General features: G+C 36.7%; 2 protein-coding genes across 2 annotated transcripts in view; both read left to right on the top strand.

Annotated features, from left to right (window-relative positions):
• The window catches only part of prune (prune exopolyphosphatase), a 21,003-nt gene extending 11,100 nt beyond the window's left edge, over positions 1-9,903 (top strand). The window contains exons 7-8 of the mRNA XM_052147790.1: positions 1,353-1,511; positions 6,200-9,903. Of these exons, the coding sequence (XP_052003750.1) occupies positions 1,353-1,511; positions 6,200-6,610 (570 nt within the window). The 3' untranslated portion in view covers positions 6,611-9,903. The remainder of the gene's footprint in view (positions 1-1,352; positions 1,512-6,199) is intronic.
• Positions 9,904-10,286: 383 nt separating this feature from the next.
• bnipl (BCL2 interacting protein like) lies at positions 10,287-26,375 on the top strand. The gene is made up of 11 exons (XM_052146713.1): positions 10,287-10,351; positions 10,472-10,524; positions 17,788-17,868; positions 18,846-18,916; positions 19,184-19,435; positions 19,582-19,773; positions 19,880-19,982; positions 20,453-20,584; positions 22,552-22,638; positions 23,044-23,142; positions 23,441-26,375. Exons 2-11 carry the CDS (start codon positions 10,481-10,483, stop codon positions 23,463-23,465), a joined length of 1,086 nt encoding a protein of 361 aa, XP_052002673.1. The 5' UTR covers positions 10,287-10,351; positions 10,472-10,480; the 3' UTR covers positions 23,466-26,375.
• Positions 26,376-26,426: the final 51 nt, after the last annotated feature.

The raw sequence follows: 26,426 nt of genomic DNA, 5'->3' as shown, positions 1-26,426 counted from the left end.
TGTGTGTCTTTTTGTTTAAATTAAATATTATTTTGATGGTTCAGCCAGTTCCCGCCACCTCCTGTCCCAACCTTAACCTTGCTACATTGGTGCCGAAGCCCGGGATGGAGGAGGGATGCACTGTTGTGGAGTACCCACCACTACCAGCCAATGCAAAGGAGCAGCTGTGGCCATCTGCCAGGGGACGGAGGAGTTGCTGCTGACTGCCCGGAGCGTTGGAGCCGCTGCCAGGGGCGGAGGAGTTCACTACCGGCTGTCAAAACACGTAGGGGCGTTCCATCTGCCAGGGTTCAGAGGACTTGCACCGATCTGTCTGGGGAGGAGTGACTGTCGTCTGCCAGAGTTTAGGGAGTGGCTGAGGGCTGGGCGACAGCATATCTGGGCACCGGCAAACCAGGTTATTCCCCCTCTCTCTCTCTCTCTCTTGCTGTCGCTCCACTTTGGCCTATCCCTCTTTCTTTTTTTTCCTCCCCTCGTCCGCTTCCCCAGCACTAGTGAGGCAGGGAAAAGCTTGCTGGCAGGCGGGGCTAGAAGGGAAGCCTGGCCCCCAATCGAGCTAATCAGCCGAGGAGAGGAATAAGTGCTGCGAATGCGGAAGAGAGAAAAACCGAGTCGTCCTCCTGCATCTCCGTGGAGATGAATAAAAGTTGTTAAGGTTTATAATGGGAATATGGCGACACGCATCTTCGCGATTTTGAAGCGATGTTACTTCTGACGAGAGCTGCAACAAAAAAGGTCATCCCAGAAGCGAGATCTCATTTTCTCCATTTCTCCCTTCTGATCCCTCAAATACAATCTTCCGCACGCACGCACACACACACACACTAACTTGTTACTCCAGTAAGTGCTCCAGTAAAGCAGCACATCCTCAGTTGCTAGTTCTAAAGTGATGTTTTCGAATGAGCAACGAAGGCTCTGACTGGATTAAAGTAGGATGCTGAATCTTTGGCGAAAGAAAGTAGTTCCCCTCATAAGAGCATTTTAGGGACGAAAACCAGAAAAGAGATAAAACCCTGAATGATGTCTTAACGTGTGGTAACCGTGGTATAAGCCGAATAATTTACTCCGGCCTGATGAATTGTTGAAAAATTATGCACACCCACTGCGCATCGTAACCGCATTACCACCACGGGTGTACATTATTTTTAAACAATTCAACAGCCCGTCGTCAATTATTCCTTACATATAAGCTTCATATTTCTGCCTTTTAAACCTTTTTAAAAAAAGAAGGGCTAAGTCTAAATACATTTTTGTGTTAATCAACATTATGCCACAAATGCTGTCAACTGATCTTAACTTGTATTGAAACCAAATTATTTCAAGTGTTAAAAATGTGCTGTCTTGTCTTTAAGGCTTTTCTACAGAGACGTGGCCTACAGCAAGACCTATGTGATTTCTGCCACAATCACAACTATAACCTGGTGGTTGCCATGACAATCTCTTTCATTGACAACAAAGAGCCCTTCCGACAGCTAGCCGTCTACAGTTCCAGCTCTGTCTACAGGGAAGAGGTACTCATGACTATGTGCTATCAATATGTGGTATGAGGTCAACATGAAATCAAAATTTACCCTATTTACTTTCTTAATATAAAATCCTGGTCTTATTGTGCACAATTCATCTTTGCACTTTGTTGCAAAGAAAACATTTCTTTATAATCTTTCAATAAAATACAACATGTTCCAACTCTAAAATTACTTTCCTTTTTGGCTAACATCACTTTGGCCACATGGGCATTTGGGCTGGGTAAAATAGATTGTCTGATTAATTACAATATTCTTTTGATCTACGGGACAGCTGTGGCTCAGGTGGTTGAGCAGGTCGGCTACCAATCACAGGGTTTGAGGCCCACACGACTCCACATACCGAAGTGTCCTTGGCCAAGACACTGAACTCCAAGTTGCTCCCAATGGCAGGCTAGCGCCTTGCATGGCAGCTCTGCCACCATTGGTGTGTGAATGTGAGTGTGGATGGGTGATTGGGACACAGTGTAAAGCGCTTTGGTAACCTCTAAGGTAAAAAAAAAAGCACTATATAAGTGCAGACCATTTACCAACTTTTACCCTTTGCTTGAAGTGCTGATTGCTTTGATTATGATCAACCAATAACCAGTCAGCAAGACAACCCCTGGTTAAAAAGAGCCAGGGGCTAACAAGTTTATCTCGTTAACAGTCTAAAAGGAAAAGAGAGTAGAGAGAGACTATACAAATAACAAGAATCTGTGTGCTTTATGTGTGGGTGTAGAGCACTCATGAGCACTTACGGTATTGCGGTAATGCGGATAAACGCACCTAAACTGTAAAATCTACTTTTTTATTTGATTTATTTTTATCCCCATTTTTTTCTCCCCAATTTGGAATGCCCAATTCCCATACTTAGTAGGTCCTCATGGTGGCATGGTTACTCTCCTCAATCCAGGTGATAGAGGACAAGTCTCAGTTGCCTCCGCTTCTGAGACAGTCAATCTTATCATGTAGCTCATTGTGCATGACACCGCAGAGACTCCCAGCATGTGGAGGCTTATGCTACTCTCTGCAATCCACGGCCAACTTGCCAAGCAACCCATTGAGAGCGAAAACCACTAATCGCCACCACGAGGAGGTTACCTCATGTGACTCTACCCTCCCTAGCAACCGGGCCAATTTGGTTCCTTAGGAGACCTGGCTGGAGTCACACGGCTCACACTGGATTCGAACTTGTGACTCCAGTGGTGGTAGTCAGCATCAATGCTCACTGAGCTATCCAGGCCCCCATTAACCTGTAAAATATACTTTAAAATTCCATGATAGATCTTGGTGAGGTATTAATGCAAAGTCATTTAGTCAAGTCATTTTTGTTTGTATAGCACCTTTCACAACACGCATTGTTTCAAAGCAGCTTTACAGAAAATCATGCATTAACAGAAAATTAAACTGTAATATCTATAATGTATTGTTCTGTAGTTTGATAAAAACAATTGTGAATTGTTTAAAAATAAGTAATTAAAAATAATTGTATTTAGAAAACCCACTGAGCAAGCTGAAGGCGACTGTGGCAAGGAACACAAAACTCCATAAGATGTTGGTTAATGGAGAAAAATAACCTTGGGCAAAACCGGGCTCACTGTGGGTGCCAGTTCTGCTCTGGCTAAACTATATGAATAAAATGCCAATATTACTTAATTATGTATAGTGCAAGTCATGGTTTAAAATTATTAAACTAAGTAAGTGTTAAGCGTCAGTGTTTAAACAAAGATTTTGTAAGATCTAAGTTTAATTTTGAAGGTTCAGGCAATGGCATATGATGTGTCCCATGTCTTATGGTTGGAGTTGGCACCAGTTCATCCTCTGACGTCCGTCGTAATAGACTGAAGTGATGTTTGGCTGGCACCAGCAGCATTTAGTTGTCATCACTCAGAGACACATGGCAGTGGAGTCCAACACGTAGCAGAAATGGTGCTGGATCCAGCCGGTTCTGATGACATCAGGATTGGAGTTAAGGTTGAGACAGGGAAACAAATAGAATAATATTAGCATAGATGCCATTCAATTTATTGCAGAGTTATAGATCATGATCAATGTTTCTGGTTTCTGATTCCGGCAGACCTAACTAAAGCAGCCTAATTGTGAGTTGAAGTATAAATATATAGATGAGTCTTTAGTCTAGACTTAAACTGAGTGAGTGTGTCTGCATCCCGAACAGCGTTAGGGAGACTATTCCATAGTTTAGGAGCCATATATGAAAAGGATCTACCTCCTTATGGGGATTTTGATATTCTAGAAACTATTAACAGGCCAGAATTTTGCGATTGTAATGAACGTGATCAGTACCTCTGTTTTGTCGGAATTGAGTAGAAAGGCCATCCAATCTTTGATTTCATTGATACACTGCTAATTTAGAGAGTTATGAAATTTCATCAGGTTTTGAAAAAATATTAACTTTGGTCTTGTTGGCTTTTCCTGATTATTTATTTAGTTTGGTTTGACAATTCCTCATTTATATAGACAAAGTGGTAGCATTCTGCTAAATAGGACCTAAACAATGCTAATGCAAGTCCACAAATGCCTGCATAATTCTTCAGCCTATTCAAGAGAATGTTGTGATCTATCGTGTCGAAGGCAGCACTAAGATCTAAAAGCACTAGAAGTGAAATGCAGCTGCAATCAGATGATAAGAGCAAGTTATTTGTAACTCTGATAAGTGCAGTCTCTGTACTGTGATGAGGCCTAAATCCTGACTGAAATTGTTCATATATACTATTTCTCTGTAGAAATTAACATGGTTGGGAGGATACTACCTTTTCTAGAATTTTCGACATAAACAGGAGATTTGAAATTGGTTTATAATTAGCCAGTTCTCCAGGATCAAATTGTGGCTTCTTAATAAGTGGTTTGATAACTGCCATTTTAAAGTTTCTTGGAACATGACCTAAGGATAGCAAGGAGTTATAATATTAAGAAGAGGTTCTGAGATTACTGGGAATAACTTTTAAGAGCTTAGTTGGTATTGGATCTAACAAACATGTTGTGGCTTTTTTTAATGTCGACTAAACGTTTCAGCCCTAATGCAAATGATAATATGCGTTTAAACTCACCTGCTTTATTTGCTTGAATAAATCCGGGTGTCCGTCTTTATTAAGTTTGATGTGTTCCCTCCTATCGTCAGAAAATTGCTAAAGCAGCGTTTACAAATAGGTTTTTGCTGATCTGTGATGTTTCCCTTTTCATCAGCCTCAAATTACCTGGCTTTTTCCACTTTTCATTTCGACATGATTCAGTTGAGGCTCCGCAGCAGCTTTGCTTGTCGTCATCTTTTGCTTGTTGTGAGCGTTCGAAAGTTCCCGCCTCTGCATGGGTACCGGGTAGACCCGGTACTCGATACCCCGGTACCTTCAGAAATTCTGGTATCGTAAATAATTTTTTGTTTGAGTACCGACTTGTTACCAGGGTACCGGTATTTTTGACAACACTTATTATTATTATTATTATATTAAGTCATTATTATTGTGCTGCGACAGAATATCTGGTTCAGTTGAGGCTTTATTCCTAACCAATTTAGCCACAGTACTGAATAAACACCTAGGATTGTTGTGGTTATTTTCTGAGTTTACTAAAATATGCTGACCTGGCAGCTTGTAGTGCCTGTCTATAGCTACAGAAGGACACTATCCTTCCACCATGCACCATGAAATACGTCTAATTTGGTGTTCTTCCACTTGCGTTCCATTTTCCTAGCAGCTCTCTTGAGAGCATGAGTTAATTTTAATAATTAATTTTCTTTTATCCAAGGGGGCAACACTATCAGGAGTGCTAGAGAAGACTGTATTTATATTTTCTATTATTTCATCAACAACTTCTAGACTTTGGGGCTTATTGAGTGTATGAGCTAGATTTGGAAGATTATCAGTGAAGCTATATTTAGTGGTCAAAAGAATAGTTCTACCTGAACGATAGCGTGGTGTAGATTGATTTAACATTAGCTGATCGCAGCATACAAGTGACAAGGTAATGAAGTCATCCCGCTCTGCGGAAGAATTTCTATAGTATCAACATTTAGATTTTAAGTGAAAAGTGGATTTGTATCAAAATATCAAACTTGCAGTGTTATGGTGTGTCAGAATTACTGTAATTACGAGATGGCAGCGCGATGGATCTACTCGTAGCCATTCACGTCCTCAGGCCTCTTAAGTTATTAGTTTCTAATGTAACATTTATAACGCCAAAGCGGCTTTGTTGTTGATAACACTAATGTGTTTATCACAATATTATTTCACTTCTATATGTTTTTGAAAAATGTTAAAGAAAAAAATAAATGCTCAAGGCATCAATGGCATATTAAAATAGCGTATAAAATGGAAATATGTTCACTAAATTCAACTGTTGAGGCCACTGCCATATTGGTCCTTTTCACATGACATCACGATGATGACAATCAAATTGAATCAAAAGCATGTGAATTGGAATTGAATCAAATCGATAAATCTGTAGCAATACTAAGCTCTTATGTTTGGGGAAGTAATGTTAATCAACAGCCAAATGGCTAGCTAGGAATCATTTTAAGAAACCGAAGTTAATGGAATATTCTGGGTTCATTACAAGTTTAAGCATTTGTGGCATAATGTTGATTACCACAAAATGTGTGTATGCTCTTCATGTTGACTTAAAACATTTTGCTGACTGTTCCATTTTGAAATGTAATAAATTTGTTTTTTTTTTAATAGATGAGTAAAGCACTAGAAAAGGCCAGAAATCCCAGTCTGGATCTTCAGCCAATGAGCAGTCCATATTCAGATGTAAAGGCCTTTGTACAGGGTAACACATTAGCATCACGCAAAAAGGTATTGCCTATAATCTCAGACTTCCTGAAGGAAAATGAGAGGAAATTGGCTCAAAGTGGGACCATTGAGGACCTTTATCTGGATGATGATTGCAATCAGGAACAGAGTGACTTGCAGCAATGTGCTGAGGATACTGGAACTGAGGATGATACCCAAGTCCCACCAACACCAATGAACAGTCTGGTGGAGGGCTGTCCCTTGGACAGTGGCCTGCCAAAAATCAATCCTGAGGTGCTGGTGGAGAAAGTTAGCAGGATGGCTAGCATGGAGGACCAGTCTCCTGAAGGACAATGATGGAAGATTTATTGTCCCACAGAATCCTTCATTACAGCTGAAGAAGGCCAGTCCTCCGCCTTCCAGAGGATGCAGTGCATATACAGAGGTGCACAAGGGCAAGAAAATAAAATGCAACTTTTTTGATCTGATAAACTTACAACGGTACTATATGGTCGAAAGAGACCTTTCTGTTGACTTTTTAATTATTGGTGCACGTAGATTGAAATGGAACATGCATCAGATTATTCATAAAGGTATTTAAAGTTAGGATATCATAAGAAATATTTTTTTTGGCTGAATATTGATCCAGATTTATTCATATTTTGATCTTCTTAATTAACCAAAAGTCTGAAACTTGTTAAGTTCTACAAGTGACTGCATGCATCCACTACAAACCTGTGACTCACAATTGATAAAATGAACTTTCAAAATGAATTCCCAATGTGTGCTCTTGTGGTACAAGTAGTTTTATGGATGCTGGCTTTTGATGCCTCAAACCTCTGTATTAATCTTTGTAGTATTAAGTACCTCCATTTTTTTATTAAGTATTTTCACTGATCTGAAGCAAGTTTTCAACACATTTCAAGTTTGTCCTCAGTTTGCTATCACCCAGTGAAATGTCAACATCACAAATCAATGCAACATTACATCACCTGCCTTCAAGTAGTTACTAACATTTAGTGGCTTAGTTTTAAGTAAAGGCTGAAGCAAAATTTTGAAGCAGTGTTCTGCGTGGCATATTGTTGATTGACACAGTTTGTAAATATGATTGGGGATTGTGTTTACAGTTAAATATTTCTAGACAATCAGGCCAAAGTGTTAAAATGCAGAAATGTGAAGCTTGTATGTTTATCAAAGCATTTTTGGAACTCTTCAGTATTGACTAATGAGTGGTGAAGTCATCTTTTTGAGATGGGACTAATTTTGTAGGTGGAAAAACCTCTAATATTTTACCCTTATGAAAAGAAACCAGGTTTAATTTATTAGCTGGTCATAATGTGAGTTCTTCTAAAACAGTCTAATAGTTACATACAGTATTTAAAATGTTTTGTTGTGGTGCTGTATGCTTGCCTGCTTGGCTTCCGTTGTAAGTGTATACTGGAAACACATTGCCTATTAGTTTAAGTTTCATTTAAGTTTTTATATATATATATTGGCTGCCAAAAGTATGGAATAGTTGCGTGATATTAGCGTGAAGTGATCATCTGTGTTCTGCAACTGCTTTCGGGTCCTTCAATAACATATAACATGTGAGTAAGGGCAGCCAGTGGACTTCCTGGTGCCCTCCTAGTAAAATGGTGCCCCCCTAGGGAGTTGGTGCCCTACGAAGACTGCATAGTCTGCTTATTGGGAGCGGCGATACTGGTTCCTCTTCACTTCTAACATCCACTTGTTAACTCTCCTAAGCTCTTCTCCTCAGGGGAATCCCCACCATTATTTTGGAAGTCCATTCCACTTCGTTAAGTGAGCGAGGAACAGACCCTCAACCCTTCGATCTTGACCGAGGGAGCGAGCCTACTCTGATGTATGCTTCAGGCAGCTCCATATCCCACAATGCAACTCGATTGTGAAGTGACAACAGATTGCACTTCAATAAGCCCCACCCCCACACAACTCTAATGTATGATGAAAGTGAAGTTAGGTCAATTAAGCAATTTAGAAAAGTTATATTGAGATTTAACAGCATAATACTTGTAGCTATCTTAAACTGCTTGTCACACAGTTATAGCTTATGTGTTCATTGTATGTAAAAATTTTAATTTGTGTAAACCTTAATGAATCCTTTCAAACTCATTGTCCATACAAATTAATTGTCATGAAAAGAAAAGTAACACGAGATTTATACAAAGCCTCTGAAAGCAATCACCGAAAACAGGTGCAAAAATCACTAATAAATAATAAAAGTACCAATTTCTTTCCATAAGAGCAAAATCTGTACATTATTCCAAACTTTTGGCCGCCTGTGTGGGTAACTTTAGTATTTTGTTACTTTTTATGATGTCATCTTGATTTTAATTTTGTTCAGTATTTGATTTAGGATTTGACTGCATTATAAAGATGTGTGTGTGAATATATTTGAGATTATCAAAACATGCAACTGTATTTTTAATTTGTTCAATGGGCTGCAGCTTATTAACAATAATTACTAGCGTGATAATATGATCAATCTCAAGAAAAAGAATCACATTTACCTTTTTTTTTTTTTTTTTTTAGATTAATAATTAAAAAGGTTAAGTCATAAGGAAATTTTATTAGGTCTAAATGGAAGAAGCACGTGTACTGGCATATTATTGGACCAGCAAATAAAGGTGTTTTTGTCATGGAAGCAGAACAACCTAAATTATTGCGGCTTAACAGAAATAAATTTGAACTTTAGTTTCATACTCACTTTGATATCGGTCTCTCGTTTTGGACTAGTAAGATTGTGTGTTGGTATTATGAGGACTTCCTCAAAAGTGTTGTGTACCCAATGTTAATTAACCCTGACAGATAGTTTGGTGACATTTGACATGGTGAAAACAGGATTGCTGCATGCTCAAACTAATGGCACATTTTTAGTTTTTGAAAATTATACAGCCAAACTCTATACCACCAATAAATTAAAAAATGAATGCACATTGAATGAATTGTTGATTTGAATGTCCATGTATTAATGTGCTGTTATGGTAAATTTCTCTCATTGTTTACTCTCATGCCATCTGCAGAACACAAACTAAGATTTTTAGAAGAATATTTTAGGTCTGTAGGTTTTCCGAATGCAAATGAATGGCTGCCAAAACATTGAAGGTCTAGCATAGGACTCCAGTGCAAATTTATATCTTCTGAAGCAATATGTAGGTGTGGGTAAGAAACAGATCAAAACATAAGTCCTTTTTGCTGAAAATCGACACTTTCACTTCCACATTCTGGCGTGGAAGTGACTTTCACGTCCAGTCATTTACTTAGCCTTCAAACATGGTGATTTATATATATATAAATGGCATAAATATGTATTTGTTTCCCAACCTTACCTATCATATTACTTCTGAAGAAATGGATTTAACCACTGGAGTCATATGGATTACTTTTATGCTGCATTTTTGTCCATTTTGGATCATCTGAGTTCTGGCCACCATTCACATTGTTGTGTACCTACAAAACTGAAATATTCCTCAATAAATCTTAATTTGTGCTCTGCTGAACATAGTCATTCACATCTGGGATGGCATGAGAGTGAGTAAATGGTGAAATAATTTACATTTCTGGGTGTACTATCCATTTAAGTATCAAATTTGTACTGTGACTTAAATATAAATAAAAACATTGGCAGGTTGTTCCATATATGGTTTGTTAGAGTTTTATTTATATTTTTTTTCTGTTGTCTTTTGTACAAACAGAGAAGTTTTTTAGCAGCACAGAACAACAATGTTTACTGTTTTTGATCTGGGATAGGAGAAAGTATTTAAGCTTTGTTACTTTGTTGCTTTTATCTGTGAATTTATACTTATTTTTCAAATGTACTGTTCAGTTACATGTGATTAAGAAAAATTACTAAGTGCACCTTTTAGCAATTGTAATTTAAGATTTTAATTGTCTTTGAAAAGGCTCTTAACCTCAAGGGTATTAGGACCATGTAGTCATGCCTGTTTGTGGTGTCATTCTCAACCTTCCCAACCTTCCCTGTGGGGGAGCAGAAGTTAGAGCAGCTGAGCCAATGGGAAACAGATAATTCAGTCAGCAGAAGTCAGAAATGTTGAAAAACCTGTACTGACAGTCAGGGTGAGTTCCCTGACACAAGATACACTCACAGAAACTGGCTTGCATTGTGGTGAAGCCACACTCATGGTCATCAACTGAGTTAACTGAATGCTTTTCTAATTTAGACCCTTTCTTTTAAAGACTTCAGACATGGGGACTTACTCGGACCAGAAGGAAGGGTACATGCAAAATGGGTAAGTACTTAAAATGACAAGAATCAATCTGAAATTTAAGTAGGATTTGAAAGTAATTTAGTCCCTGAACACTGAAGTAATCCATATAATAATGGAGCTGTGTATGATTACGGTTGATTTTAACTGGCCTCTTATGGTTTTCAATACTAATACTTGACCAAAACACATTTATAAGCTCTAAACAAATACCATAAGTGGCTATAAGCGCATTCAGAATGACCCAGAGGCTATCATGTGAGTCGATGTTAATCGTGTTCTTGCGTGCTGTGAAGAGCATAACTGGGACACAAGACGCATCTTTGCACCACTTCTGTATGTAGTTATTTAGAAAGAGGATTTAAAAAAAAGAAGGAAATTGCAGTACAACTGACTTCCGGTACTTACGCCAACCTTCGTCTAATATATGAGACTCAAAAACTGCACACTGACTTTTCGCAGTAATTGCATCTCTTTTGTTCTGTCATTTGACATTAATGCACATCCATTTTTTTGCTATTTACATTTGACATAATTATGGGTTTAACATTGTTGTTATACTAATTCAAATATAAGTGGAAAATCTTCAAATGTATTTGTTTTAACAGATGAAATATAATTGGTCACACTTTACTTCATGTCTTCATGTTACTGTATATTCATATTTTCTTTGGAATAATTTTTTACTGCCTCTTAGATTTTGTTATTGTTAAAACAGTATATTAATATTAACATGTAGTATGCTGTATATACATTTAAGACCGACACTGTAAAATCAAGTGTTGCCTAATGATTTTATTTATGAATTTATGTAAAGAATGTAAGTAATAGATACATATTATCTACTGTAATCATAAGAGGACATTAATGTCTGATTTCCATAAGTACCATAACAAAAACTAATACTGTAGTACTTGTAATTTTAATATTATTGCATTTGAAAATAATTTCTCTGCATTCAGGTTTAAGAGTTTAAAATTAAGATAAGTTTGAAGCTATTATGCAAGAATAATAACACTATAATCCAATGAATCCAGTCTTTTGACTGACTGTGAATTTCCATACCAAATTCTGAGTTCCGACTCATGCCCAGACAAGAAGAGAATGCAGTGAAAATCTGTCATAAAACCCCTCTGTGTTAATGTGATATGAACAAATCTTATTATACCTGTAACTTTAATACACTACACTCTATTAATCGCTGTAACTTACAAGCCAGGACAAATGTTTTCTCATTAGCCGATTACTAAATCTTACAAGAGTTACATAAAGAACAGTTGCTAATGAAACGGTGCACACTTTTAACAAGAGTGGAAGTATTATGTTGTCTTATACAGATACCAAACATTGTCATAGAAATGCCCTACATTCTTTATATTTCTTTAAACTGTGCCCATGTATGCCCAGTTGGGACAATAAGGAAAGATGGGCTCAACACAACAGTGTCTTGTTGCTGTATTGACATGAGTAACTAAAAATAGACACCTAGTCTACAATAGTGAACAACAGTGTATGTTCAAAGGTTACTGCTTTGAATCACAGACAATACCTGGTCTGAATGAATGTTATGCTAGTTACAGATGTAAAGGAATGGGTTCAGATATGTCAAACACTGCAGATGCTCCAGTATTCTTATGATGCTGAACAGGAGTGAGCACCTGCTGAGAATCAGTTGGTTAAACAAAACAAGATTTTCTGGTCATTTGTGCCACGTGTAATTACCACAACAATCACCTGACACAAGAATATGTTTAAAAGAATCCTTGATGTATGGGAAGAGGAACCAATTTTATTTTATATTTCAGTTAGTACTGTATGTGAAGGTTACCATATTGGTCCTGATATTTTTTTATAGTATAGTGGCCTATAGTAAAATGTACAGTCAGATAGAAACAGAAACCTGTTTTAGTATATTTCCATTTGTATGTGAAAGTTACCATACTGGTACTGATATTAGTATATTGTAGAGTAGCCCATAGTTCACTAAAGTACAGGTTAGTATGGTATAGTGTAGTCCTTGAGGTGGGAACAGGAAACCGTTTTCTTTATATATTTCAGTTTGTACTGTATGTGAAGGTTGCCATATTGGTACTTATTTTGTAGTATAGGCTATATGATAGTTTAGTACAGTACAGTGCATCATAGTATAGTATAGTAGCCTATAGTGAAGTACTCTATAGTATAGTAAAGTATGTAAAGTATAGTCCTTGAGCTAGGAACAGAAACCATTTTTATTTATATATTTTAGTTTGTATGTGAAAGTTATCATATTGCTACTGATATTGTGTATAGTAGCCTATAGTTCAGTATAGAATAGCATTTTATAGTATAGTAGCCTATAGTAAAATGTAAAGTAGTATTGGATGGTACAGTCCTTGAGCTAGGAAGAGAAACCACTTTTATTTAGATACAAACTGAAATATACCGTAAAAGTGTATGTGAAAGTTACCATATTGGTATACTGATATTTTGTATAGTATAGTACAGTATAGTATGTAAAAGTATGGTATAGTCCTTGAGGTGGGAACAGGAACCCGTTTCCTTTATATATTTCAGTTTGTGTGTGAAGGTTACCATACTGATATTTTGTTAATATAGTAGCCTATAGTATAGAATTTAAGATTAACCAAACAGCTGGATTAAATGTTTGTGTTAATTTTTATTACAGATTCATTATAGATTATAGGGCACTGAACCATGGACAAATACATGTATACATTTTTAAAAAAAAAATTTAAAAAATAATTTACAATAGTAACCATACTGTTAAAACACTAGTTACCACAGTTATTCTAACTACAGTAAAGCTACATCAATTATCTTTTTCAAGCAATGCAAGAGACTTTCTCAATCTTTCTGTCATTGTGTTCAATTACTTTCTTTATTTTATGATAGTGTTGGCTATTACAAAGTTACATATATAATATGAACAATAACAGTATTTGCCTAGTAATTGTTATTTTGGTGGAAACTATGGTTACCATGGTCATTTTTTAGAAGCTTTTTTGCTTGAAGGGTATGAATGAATCTCTAAAAATCTATGCTTCATCTAAAGTGTTTTTGTCTCAGGCGTGTATAGGTATGACGTCTTTGTGCTAAACTAGAAGACTTGAACAGCAACAGCTGTCGGTTTGTGGGCGGGACTTTGAAACACCTCTCAGGTGAAGAGCCAGCGACGTCCGGTGTGACGCGCTCTGATTGACTGGACGAATTATGTGTACTGCATGAACGTAGTTTGATGAGGTAGAGAATCGGCACTGTCGAATTAAAGATACTTCGACAATATACAAATAAATAAACTATTTAACAAGAAGTAACTTGTATTAAACGTGTGCAACTCTTGCTTTTTAATCAAATGAAGAAGCGCTTTGTTTGTTACGTAGCCTACGTGATTGGTGAAAAGGTGAGTTGTGCATGTTTACATAGTCGTTATTTACATATCTGTCAAGAGCGCTGTGAATGGGCGTTAGCGAGGTTACAGGTTAGGCTACACACAGTCCTGTTTCTACATGCAATCTGCTTTAACACGTACCATTTGTGCTGACAGTTTTAAGTAATTAGCTATATTGATATATTTATCATGTCTTCTGCAGATTATCCGCCGCAATGTTCCTATCTATTATACCAATAATTGAAATGTAATAAACGGCACCCACAGATGTCAAACTAATGTTATCCCATTTATCAGTATGTTCTAATACTGTTCTGTTAGATTTGCTTAGACATCATTACAATTAAAAACATATATATGTATTTGTTGTTACCTTTTTCGATTCTGCTCTTGAGGTCAGTGTAGTTATTATTTCTAGATAGACATTGTAGGTCAAAGACAGGGCAGACAAAAAGAAAGAGTTCAAGGTCACTATTTCATGGTTGCAGCAATTTCAGTGTCAATAATATGGTTTTCCAACAAGAATTTCATTGACAGCTTGCTATTGGGAATACCCAGGGGGCTATTTTAAATACTGTAGGTATTAAGTGGGAAGTTCCAGTGGCTTAGCTCCTGGCTGAAGGCGCTGAAGCCCCAGATCTTTTGTTAATAGCCCTGAATGTTTTTTTTATGATGAGAGAAAAAAAAAAAAAAAAAGGTAAGGCTTAATGTGAATTACATTTGGGTACAAAAGCAACAAGGCTGCCTTCAATTCTGGTTCAAATGTAAATTAATTCTTATCAGTGAGCCCAACTCGCATTAATTTACAGTTTGACTTTTAGCTGCTCAAGCTTAAGTTAATCTGACGGATCGTTAAAATCTCACATTAAAGTCAAACAAAAATGACTGCCTGTATATGCGCTCTGCCCATGCTGTTTAAGTCATGTGCGTGGAGTTAAACTGCTGCATTTAAATAGCCTCTTTGGGGTGCCTTGATTTTTAAATGGTTTAAAGTCAAATGTCATTGAACTTGTCAAATTATAGTACTTAAGTCTGCACACCAGAGCTAAAGGGGAAAAAACACTGTCACCATTTATCAAGCATTAAAACTTAACCTGGATTCATGATTAATAACAGTCATGAAACCCAATGCAGGTGTTTCAAGATGTGTTTATAAAATTAAAGTTATTTTTAACTTTATTCTGTGATCCCACGATTACGTTTTATTGCCATGTTAAATACAAAAAAATTAACAATACAGATAATGAAGTCATAATATTTTGCGAATAAATTACAAATTATGAGAATAAAGTCGTAGCATTATGATATTATATTTCATATGAGAATAAAGTCAAAATTCTGAGAATAAAGTTGAGCTTTTTGGGAATATTAAGTCTTGGCATTGTGAGAAGAAAGTACTATATTGAGTAAATAAAGTAGGAATATTAGAGAAAAGAAAATTTCTCAATATTAATCTAAACAGCGTTATTATTATCAACGATATAATGGAGGCAGAACCAACAGCTTAATTATTGCAAGAGATGGATGTGGAGGATGTAGTTGTGATAGGATTTTGCAAGAAAGAAATCCTTGGTCTTTTGGCTCATCCAGTTATTTGTATTGTCTGTATTTCCAGACACTGCAGCGGTTATGCAGGAAAGAACCAGACAGATTTGAGCAGTCCCTCTCGCAACGTTATAGGGTTTTCCTCTCTAAATAATACTGTAACTGAGGGAATGTTACCGCATACAATATCTTGATATGGACTTGTATAATTCACAGCAGTTCCAATTGTTTTTTGCTTCACTTGAGTGCGAGTCTATATCTTGTGCCTCCCTTGACAGGCGCCCACATGTTGAAAACTCCTGTACTAATGCACACCTCATTCAAGAACAGAGAGCTTGCAAAACATCTCACAAATTCAGCTCTGTTGCATAGCCAAATTATCTCCCTGGTTATTGATGTATGTAAAGACCCAGACGTTCCACTTTGCTGTTGTCCATCACATCACTTTGATGTTACTTTCCTTTCCATATATTCTCAAAATATTATGACTTTAATCTCATAATGCTTCGACTCATAATGTCTTCTCATTATTTTTACTTTATTCTCAAAATATTATGATAAATGCTGATTGTAAATTTGAATAGTTAAATTACTGTGATTTTATTGTTGGCGTTCATTTCTGCACAATGAACAATAAGCTGACAAGTTGTTACTCTCGCTTTGATCCTCTACTATTTAAATTTAAACGTGTTTGATCCGTTTATTGTGCGCCTGAGGTTTGCTTATAAAGTTCTGAACCGGTGTCAGTGTTGCGCTTAATGTAAGTATTATTTGACAGGTAGAGTGGTCATTATTTAAGTCATGGAAGGAAGGATTCTTCTTATTTTTATTTTATAATATGGCCTGTGTGCTAAGCCCCGGATGACTCTGAAGTCTAGCGACGCCCCTTGGAAGTTCTAGATTTCATCAAGAAATAAACACAACAGGGAAATATCCTCATACAATTGGCATTCAGAGTAGAGCATATTGTAGAACTGATCAGCTTTACAATCTCAACGTGATTTGTTAACCATATGTTTAAATCATGTGCTTCATTCTATCTAGTCAAGGAGCTTAAGTGCATGAGGTAAATTATCTAACATAAAAAAAAAAAAAAAAGCAATCTCTGTCATTCAGTGCAAGATGCTGCACATGAATGTTCCCAAACTTTGTCTAGTGGATGTTCGGTTTAACATGCTTTATGCCAGCGGTTATGAATTTTTTTCTTTTTGGTCATGCCCCATTTTGAATCAAGAAAAAGCCCAGTTTTATATAGAAATACAATGAAAACTAAATGAAAAGGATGTGAATGAATGAACATTTGCCACAATGTTCTGTTATTTTATGCATGCTTTGTTTTACATAAATACATAAAAAAATGCATTATACCGATACACTTTCAAAAGCCTACAAATAAAAAAAATTGGAGACATTTTGCTCTTAATATAAACTTATAATTGCAAGAAATCATTCCTGTCAACGAAAACCCGCCTCAGCAGTATCTATAAAAGTATTTTTAAATAAATTACTGTGATTGGCCCATCCTGCCATCGCTGTGAAAAGTTACAGGTACCACGTGACAGTGCCATCTTCGTACTGTTTTGGAAGCGGACCTCTGGACAATAATTTACTGCTGATTAATAAAACTTCTAATAAACACTGAAATAAAAACGGACATGAGACCAAAGCCGTCACGTGGTGTCCCTGGGTTCGTCCCTAAGCCCACACCAAAAAGGTCCACCAACTGTCCTGTTGCACACGTTATGTAATTGAAGGGCCGATAGCGGTCGCGGAACACGCCAGAAAATTGCTTTGCGCGCAAGCACACCCGCCTCAAAAAAAGTAATTCATATCACTCTTGCTTTTATATTTAAATACTTCTGAAGACATTCGATAGTGTTGTGTGAAGAACAGACCGAAAGCAATTCACCTTTCCCCCTATTTGAATCTGGTGCGCGCGAGACATCTGAGACATATTTGTTTACATAAGCGCAGCTGTGAGCACACCTGACACTGACTAAACGCTTTGGGCTGTGGAAAGCTCCTCGCTGGAAGCGCTGTGGTGCATGGCGAAAGTTTAAACAAGGCAGAGAAGAACATTGGTTCTTGCGTGTATTGTCACTAATTTTGTTGAATGTGTGTGAAGTGATTTGAGAACGGTTCAGTCTTCCGTTTTCACTATATGCATTCATCTTGTGTCTAGCGTAGTTATTCTATAATTAAAAACCAACAAACCTGGGATGTTGTTTAGATCCTTGAAGTGTAAAGAAGGTCTTTCTCCTTAATTCAATTGTTAATGCCTAATTAGAATGTAATGCAGGAACTGAGGAGCCCCTGTATCCTCTTGTAATATGGTAAATTCATCCTTGTAGGCATTCACCAAACGGCAAGACATCAGCATTCATTCCAGATATGGAACTCAGGGAGGAATGGCAGGATGAGGAATTTCCCAGGTAATCAACTCTAACAAGTGCTGTACATACACATTATCTCTGTCAGACTTTAACTGTGCACAAATGGGATTGTAATGGCCATTAAAAGTGTGGCCACATTTAAAGCCACGTTTCATTCCATTAGAAACCAAATATCAAACAAAATTGCATCTGCAAACAAATAATGCTAGAATTTGACTTTTCTTTAGCTGTATTTTACAATTACCTCTAACCAACAGGTCCCAAGTTCCTTTTCAGTGGATGTGTAAAGATCATACAGGTGTCCGAGCAGATTAACCAGAGGTGTAGTTTATCACATCAAAGCGATTGTTCCCCCAAAAATGAAAATTCTCTCATCATGCCATCTCACTCACCCTCATGCCATTCCAGATATTTGTGACTTACTTTCTCCTGCTGAACACAAATTAAGATTTTAAGAAGAATATCTCAGCTCTGTTGGTACATACAATGCAAGTGAATGGGTTCCAAATTACATAGCTGGTTAAAGGTGGAGATATTTTTAGTAAAAAATAGGACTTAAATATTAATCTGTTTCTCACCCTAACCTATTATATCACTTCTGCATTATTTTAACCACTGGAGTCTTATGAATTACCTTTATGCTGGCTTTATGTGATTATTAAAGATTCAAAGTTTTGGTCACCATTCATTTGCATTGTTTGGGCCTACAGAGCTGAGATATTCTCTTCTAAATTTTCCTTTGTCTTCTACAGGGAAAAAGAGTTTCAAATATCTGGGATGGCATGAGTAAATTATGAGAATTCAAATTTTGGGGTGAACTAACCCTTTAACTAACCAGAACATTTCCAAATAATTTTTGAATTATATTGAACCTAGCAAACTTTTTGTGTAACGTTTTGTATTCAAATTCTTGAAAATAAATGCCACATGTTGTGATATTTTGTAATCTAATGCAATGGCACTCATACATACTCAAAAGTGTCAAAATACAACTGGTAAATGTGTTTCATGTTCAGGCCCCTTCCTGAGGACTCGCATAGTCCTGGTGATGAAGAGGAAAGCCCTGGAGCTGAGGGAAACAGACCTGGTAACCTAATTTTATAACTGGCCAAAATATTTGCCCCTTTTTTGTTATTTATATTTACATTGTTATACTTCAAAAAGCTATTAGTGGTATTGTAGTTGATGATTTCGGCATCTACCATGACTTTGTTTAAACCTATTATGGTATTGATTGAAACAAACATCAACAAGCAGCATTAGATGAATATATATGGATGTTTTTCAGTCTTGGCAGAAAAATTGCCAGATTTTGTTTTACTTAATAGCTTTATTTTGTCTATCTTTCCACTAGACCCACCGACCAGTCTAGCTCTGACAGGTGATATTGTTAGAAAGAAGCGATTAGTGGCACCTAATCTTAGTCTAACACTGGACAAAACCTCTACTGACCGGAGCATGAAATCAGACGAGTTTGATGCCTCCGCCCTTTCGCCATCTGTTGATGATGACCTAGAGATGGACATTAACCTGGAGGCCTTAGAGACGCCCTCAGACAGCGAATCTTGCAACTTTCCAGATAGCATGCATGACTTGGAATGGGAAGGTATTTAAGTACACTTAAACGTGTTACATTGTTTATTGGGATTTTTGATTGGGCAATTTAGGACAATTGTCAGATTGAATAGGGCAATCTACATAGAGCTCTTTACGACTGGTTTACCACTAGTAACAGGACTGTGGTTATTGCAGATGATCTTCCCAGAATGGGCAAGGCAGCAATCAGAAAAGTCAGTTTGCTTGAGAATGCAGAGATGGGACACTTGGAATTGGATAAGGTGGATAACTATGGTCGGCGATGGAGACGATTCCATATTGGTGGGGTGGACTACCAAGTCAACATGAGCGTTCTGGAGCCTTACCTCCAAGTTCTCTCCCATGGAGGTGAGGAACCTGTCCAATTGTGGATAAGCTGTGATGGGCATCCTTTACTTAAAAATTCTACTAAAATATACCAAATACAAAATTATAATTACTAAACCTTCCAAAGGTTATTATGAGGATGGATCGACAGCCGTCATCATGTTTACCTCCTGTTACCTACCAGAAACTACATCAGAACACTATGAGTATGTGATGGACAATCTTTTCAGGTAAATGCTGATGATTTGGAATTAACTTCTTAATACTGAGCATGTTTACTTGGACACCAGTATTCTTATAACTACCACAAATTAGTTTTATCAAAAAACATGTTTACATGAGATCTGAAATCGTCAGATTATTTTCTGCTTTTGAGGTCATAATGTAAACGGATGCACACTGGATAAGCCGGTGAGAATGGCAGTAAATGTGTTTACATGCAAAGCGAAATCGGGGTAATGGGCAAAATGTATTTATGACCTTACGTCGATAAACGAAAATGTATTTTAATGCATAATCTTATATGTTGTCTGCTGCTTAAGCATAATCGGTGTAAGAATGTGGATGTTATACTCTCATTGTGTTTTGAAGAAGGCAAGTTTTAAAAACTATGCTGCTACCTTTATGTGAATTATGAAATTTGTACAATAATGGCTCTGAATCTGATGTCAGAATAATCCTGATGATTTAATGGATTTAGGTACATCATTGGCACGTTGGACTTGATGGTGTCTGAGAATTACATATTGGTCTACCTGTGTGGAATGGCTCCTCGCAATAAGATGCCTAGCATTAAGTGGCTCAGACAGTGTTACATGTCCATTGACAGAAGGTGAGCAAAAGATGTAATAATCATAATTTATAGAGCACCTTTCATGCATGAATATACTTTAAACATGTTGGATAAAACAATATTAAATAATCTATTTTTTTATATAAAGTAAATTGTTTATTTTCTTATTTGGAAGCTAAACTGACATTTTTAAGTGTGAAGATTTTAAACAAGACTAGCTCAAAGTACATTATACAAATAAATACATTTATTTTACTGAAGAATAAAAATCTGTCATTTAAAATGTACATTTATTTGAATGCTAAGCTATCTTCTTAAAAAACAAAACAAAACTTGAGAAATGAGCTTAAAACCATAGTAACTAATGTACTTGCATCACTTCCTCATATATCCCCAAAATATTTCAGTTCCAGAAGAGGGCGTCTGTATCTAAGCTCTGACTGCGGCCGGTCTACTATAGTTTAGTTCATGTTTAACATGAGAGGCTACCTCTGCTCTCTCTATTTCTTCATGCCTTTCAATGAAATATGATAGGAATGCTGTAGTCTCATACGTCGATAGTCGTGTTATCAGAGTTCTGCCAGACATTCCACAGATAACCCTTTGACCTTTACTCAATTATATTTTTTTGGGGTGGGATAAATTTAGAAATAGTTAAGGGTGCATACTTCATTCAGGATTAGTTATTTAAGGTTCATAGCCTTATAGGCTCTCTAAGGCCGGTGTGGCTGTTCTAAATGGAAATCACATAAATGGTTATTTAAAAAAACAAACAAACCACAAAACATCACCACAGTGTACTTTGAAATAGATTGTAATTCTTGGTTATGTAAAGGAGAATGTACAGTCAGCCACCCATTATACCAAATTACAGGGTCATCAGGACCCTGCATGAAGTTGTTGATTATCTACACTTTTATTATCAATACTTCATGTTTATTGCATGACTGCTTACAAATAACTTGCTAATGACATGAAATATTAATATGAGCTGAAATGATTTTATTAAGTGAGAAGAGACCACAGAATGTTACAGTGTAGATAAATGGTTGTCAGCCGGTGGTCAAATATACAGCGGTCAATATATGCACATTTTTTACCACAGAATGCTACAATTGGCCAATCAGAATAGAGTTTCATAGATATGTTTAAAAAACTTGGTTATGCGAAACTCGCATGATTTGGTTGCATAACCTTCCTTTTGTTGAACATTTTGTCATATTCTTGCCTTGCTACAGTATATCAAAGTTGTATTTCATTGCATTTTCCCCATAATTCGGACATGGGAAGAACTGAGTGGGATGCTTTAGATAGCATGATGTATTTTCCTGCTGGCTCTGCTCTTACAGACCACTCATACACTGCTGACTAACAGACAGGGGAATAAATAGCAACAGAGGAACAAACACTGTCAGACATGACTTCATAAAATCAAAGAGAAACTGCCAGACAGGAAGAAAAAAACTGCTAGATATTCACGTGAATTACATGTGAACTTAAAGGGAAACCTCTCTGATACATTCCTATAATTGTAGCTCTCTCCTCACATTCAGTGCAAACTCTGACCTTTTCTCGACAACATACTATATATAGAGCAGATGTCTTTTGTTGCATTCAGAAGAATGTCTTTTGGCCTTCAAAACCCTTAAGAAACACAAAGTAAATGTAAATGTTAAATGACCATGCTTGATAAATCCTTAGGCTATGAAACCATTGAAATAGTGACGTAAACAAACTGGCATATCCAAGTTTCTGTGTGATTCAACTGCCCAGCCTCTCTTCCTTTCACATGGATCAGGGTGGTGCCAGTCAGCGATGTCTTGTGTCATCATGTTCTCTTGCATCTGCAAAGTTTAGGCAATTTTACAGTGTTGTTTAGGGGGAGAAAAGAGCCTGATATTGGGAACCCAATCGTTTTCTGTGCTTAAAGTTAATTGACTTTTCTTTTCTGATTGATACATGTGAATCAACATGCTGGAAGTCCTAGATATTTTTTCTCTGTTTAGGTTAAGGAAAGACCTAAAAGGGCTTTTTGTGGTTCACCCAGCCTGGTACGTGAGAGCTTTAATCACTGTCATCAAACCATTCATCAGGTAAGCACAGATGCACTTTACAGAGTTCCCTGAAATTTTAGTAATTTACATGGTCATTTAGCTGACACTTTTATCCAAAGCTTCTTAGAAAAGAGGAACATAAGCAACTTGTCATGCAAAAGTCAACAATATCTGCCAAGTTCCATTATAGCTAGAAAGGTACAGAAGCTAAAGCAGACGAAAGAGGCAAAGAAAGACTTTCTTTGTGTGTGTGTGTGTGTGTGTGTGTGTGTGTGTGTGTGTGTGTGTGTGTGTGAATGAAATCTTAAAAATTTTTTAAAATCATTTAAATTTCTGTAGTGCGTGTACATTTTTATATTCTAAAGTCATTGAAATTCATTAATATGAGTCTATAGGTATTGTCCATCTAAACCCCCCAGCATGACCCCTTTTCTTCTATTACAGTGAGAAATTTAGCAGGAAGATGCGCTTCATTCACAGCTTGCAGGAACTGGCAGAGTTTGTTCCTGTGGACCAGCTGCAAATCCCAGACTGCATCAGAGAGTGAGTGTTCACATCAGGCAACATTGGTGTACTGTCCTGATGTCATTGTTATCAGTCAGATAAAACTGGATTTTTAAGATTTTGTTAGTAAAACAAAACAATGATGTCAGCTGTGGTCTAGATGTAAACATGAACTGTTGTAGTGTTTTGTCATTGTTTATTTTGCTCTATATGACGTGCCATGGTTTTCACAGAGAATGTTGTTATTATATTATGCTGCTAAAAAACCCATTAAAAAAAAATAAAAATCTTCCATGACACCAACGGAGGTAATGAAAATGAGATTTTTGTTCTGCAGGTATGATGAGCGGATGAACGGATGAAGATGTCCAATGGAAATGCAGAGGTGTACATACTGTACAGATGACACATTGGGGTGATGTGCATATTCTGGGAAATTGAACTGGCTGAGGTTACAGGTCAAGTGTTAGGGCATATGCTCTAATGACAGAAAAACTGCTTCCTACCCGACTACTCTTTGATGAAATACAAAAAGACAGTTGTCCTTTTGAGCGGCACATTTGCGTAAAGTCACTGAGGTGAGTCAGGAGACCTCTGCAAGCAACATGACTTTTTTATGTCATTTTATTTAATCTGTTACACTAAAACATTTTAGTGTTTTACTGGACTGAAGAAAATATGACTCAACGCACCCTTCATTTATATTTAAATAAATATACAAATTCTGACAAGTTACTAAAGTTAAATTTGCTGTTACATGCAAAACCAGGCCAAATAGGAGAAATATTTTAAGGTTACCATCAAAATACACACTCATTTCATTTCCAATACAAATTAGGTTTCACTTTGTTGTTTTATTTCTATTTTTACAATGTACCATTGTAGAGTAAGTATAATGCTTTATCTGAAACTGAACTATGATTTATATATATAAACACACACACAATCCCAATTCCAAACAAGTTGGAACAGTATGAAAAATGCAAATAAAAACAAAAAGGAGTGATTTGTAAATTATATTCACCCTTTGCTGAATTTAAAACTCTACAACTACACATTATGACGTTTTACCTTATGATTTTCTTTGTATTCTTTTTTAATGTACAGTCATTTCAAATCAGATGTATACAACATGCTCCAAAAATGTTGAAACCTGCAATTTAAGACTAATAACAATTTGACGAGTTAAAATAACAAGGCAATGCGAAACAAGACATGGTAAACAGTTGAGGCAAACGTGTAATTAATCTACAAACAAAGAGAAAAACTATGTTTATCCAGTCAGAATTTATTCTTTGATGCTTACAAAGTGTGACAACTGTTTCACGAATAGCATGCCCGAAGCAGAAGCAGCGCGTGAGTCTGAGCTCCACCCCCCTCAGGCCTTCAGAATCCCTCAACAGTGCAAATGAATGAGCAACTAAAGTCAGACTGTCAGATTCATCTGCCAATCAGATTTATTGATTTGTTCTTGGTGGGTGTGATCTTTAGGATATGTATCAGCCGAGGCCTTCTAGCTGGCCTTGAGTGACGCAATCACACTTTAAGTGCAGTACGGAATTTGAAAACGAAGAGCGCGAGATAGCCATCACTGCCGCGATCACTACTGAGAAAGAGATCCTTATGGATTTAAAAACACAAGATGTCCTTGATGGTCTTAAATATAGGCTAAATTTTTGTAATGCAAAATTTGAATTCATTTTTGGGGGGGGGGAGTGGAGTATGACCAGGAAATTTTCTTAAAGAGGTTTAATGAGAAGTACTATCTGGATTTATTTTCCTGTCTCAGTATGTTCCTCTTTGCAACTTATCTGTAAAGTTTTATTTAATTGTTTTTATATGTTCTATAATGCGGAAAATATTTTGTACCGGAGCATTTATTTAGCTATGAATGTTGTGTGCTCAAATGCAGACCACTTTAGCGGACAGTTAAATTCTTAAACATTTAATGCAAAATCAGAGAGCCAAAACAAACAAGGTTACAATATTCCTATAAGGAGTGCTGTTGTTCAATTTATATTTGTATATACTTGTTACACATTAACATATGAAATGTATATTAATGTATGAAATATATATAAAAGGGCCAGGGATTTCTTGGGGAATATGGCAGGGAAATGTTTTCTTTTACTCAGCTGCTACTGCTTGTAAAGTGGTGCTTACATTTAATAGACTCTCCTATGTGCAAATATTTTTACAAGGCAACACTTGAACAACCTGAACTTTCAAACAGCAGGCATACTGAAGGTATGTCTTGTCTATGATATTTATGGCAATAAAGGGTTATATTAAACACCTGCTGTGGCTTACCATATTTGAAACAGTAATTTTTAATAGGAAAAAAGAGGGGTAATTTGTAAGTTTCAATGGAAACAAGCAGCTTTGGTGAAGTGAGGTAGCTGAGAGGTGAAACATTTCTTCATGCATTTAAGTCATAAACCGGAATCGTGACAACTATGGAGGGTTAATTAACATTGCTGTTGTAACTCATTCTGCATTAGGTATTGGGTCAAACTACCATACTTGCAGGGACCGTATCTGTGGTTTAGGGCACAAGGAAAACGTAGGGGGCAATGCCCCCTCCCGACCTGATCCATGCCTTGTGTGATAAACTGCTACACAGTAACTCGCTTGTAAATATCATTAAAATGACCACATTCGTATACATCATCAGTATATTCTGCAGTTTTTCATCCCATTGTTAAGAACAAGGAAATTAAGTCTGGCTCACAGTGTGATGTAACGAAGTCTTTACGCCCAAGGTCCGTTGTTTTTGTTGGTTTCTTGCGCAACTGTTTTAGGCACTGTTTGGATAGCATCTGCTTTGCTAATGAATGTCACCATATGAACATGTTAAAATGTGCTTTTAGATTTGAGCTTTGATATCGTCACACCTAAATTTTAAACTTGACTTGTGAAGGGCAAGCCAAGAGACATTTAACCAATTAAATGTGGTAGAACAAGACCTGAAAATGTCTGCAAGAAATGTAAACTACTGATTTAAGAATTTGGCGGGGAGTCATATGGAAAACGCTGATTTTATCATATTCAAATCTTGTTAGTGTGCATTTGAAACCAGGTGTATTTTAATGTTTATGGACTAGCCCCAGTTTCTTCCATTGTATGTGCCTTACTCTTACAGCTTTTTTTTTTGCTTTTTGAAATTTAGTAAAAATTATTTTCTGGGATAATCAATGTAATCTTGTGTAGTAACCTTCCTTTAAAATTTTGGCTAATGTAAACAAGTCAAACCCCCTCAAGTAACTCATTGGACAGCCAATAAAAAGGGTTGGTGTAAATCATAATTTCTTCACCAGACAATA

This window comes from Xyrauchen texanus, chromosome 17, assembly GCF_025860055.1.
Source record: "Xyrauchen texanus isolate HMW12.3.18 chromosome 17, RBS_HiC_50CHRs, whole genome shotgun sequence".
Taxonomy (NCBI): Eukaryota; Metazoa; Chordata; class Actinopteri; order Cypriniformes; family Catostomidae; genus Xyrauchen; species Xyrauchen texanus.
The sequence above is the reverse complement of the archived record's forward strand: the minus strand, read 5'-3'. Positions and strand labels throughout refer to the sequence as shown.

Bases quoted from the DNA above. Each gene is read 5' to 3' on its own strand.
- bnipl (XM_052146713.1), top strand. From the start codon at position 10,481: ATGGGGACTTACTCGGACCAGAAGGAAGGGTACATGCAAAATGG. The intron at 19,436-19,581 runs GTATTTAAGTAC...TGGTTATTGCAG, and splicing joins GCATGACTTGGAATGGGAAG to ATGATCTTCCCAGAATGGGC. The intron at 19,983-20,452 runs GTAAATGCTGAT...TAATGGATTTAG, and splicing joins GTGATGGACAATCTTTTCAG to GTACATCATTGGCACGTTGG.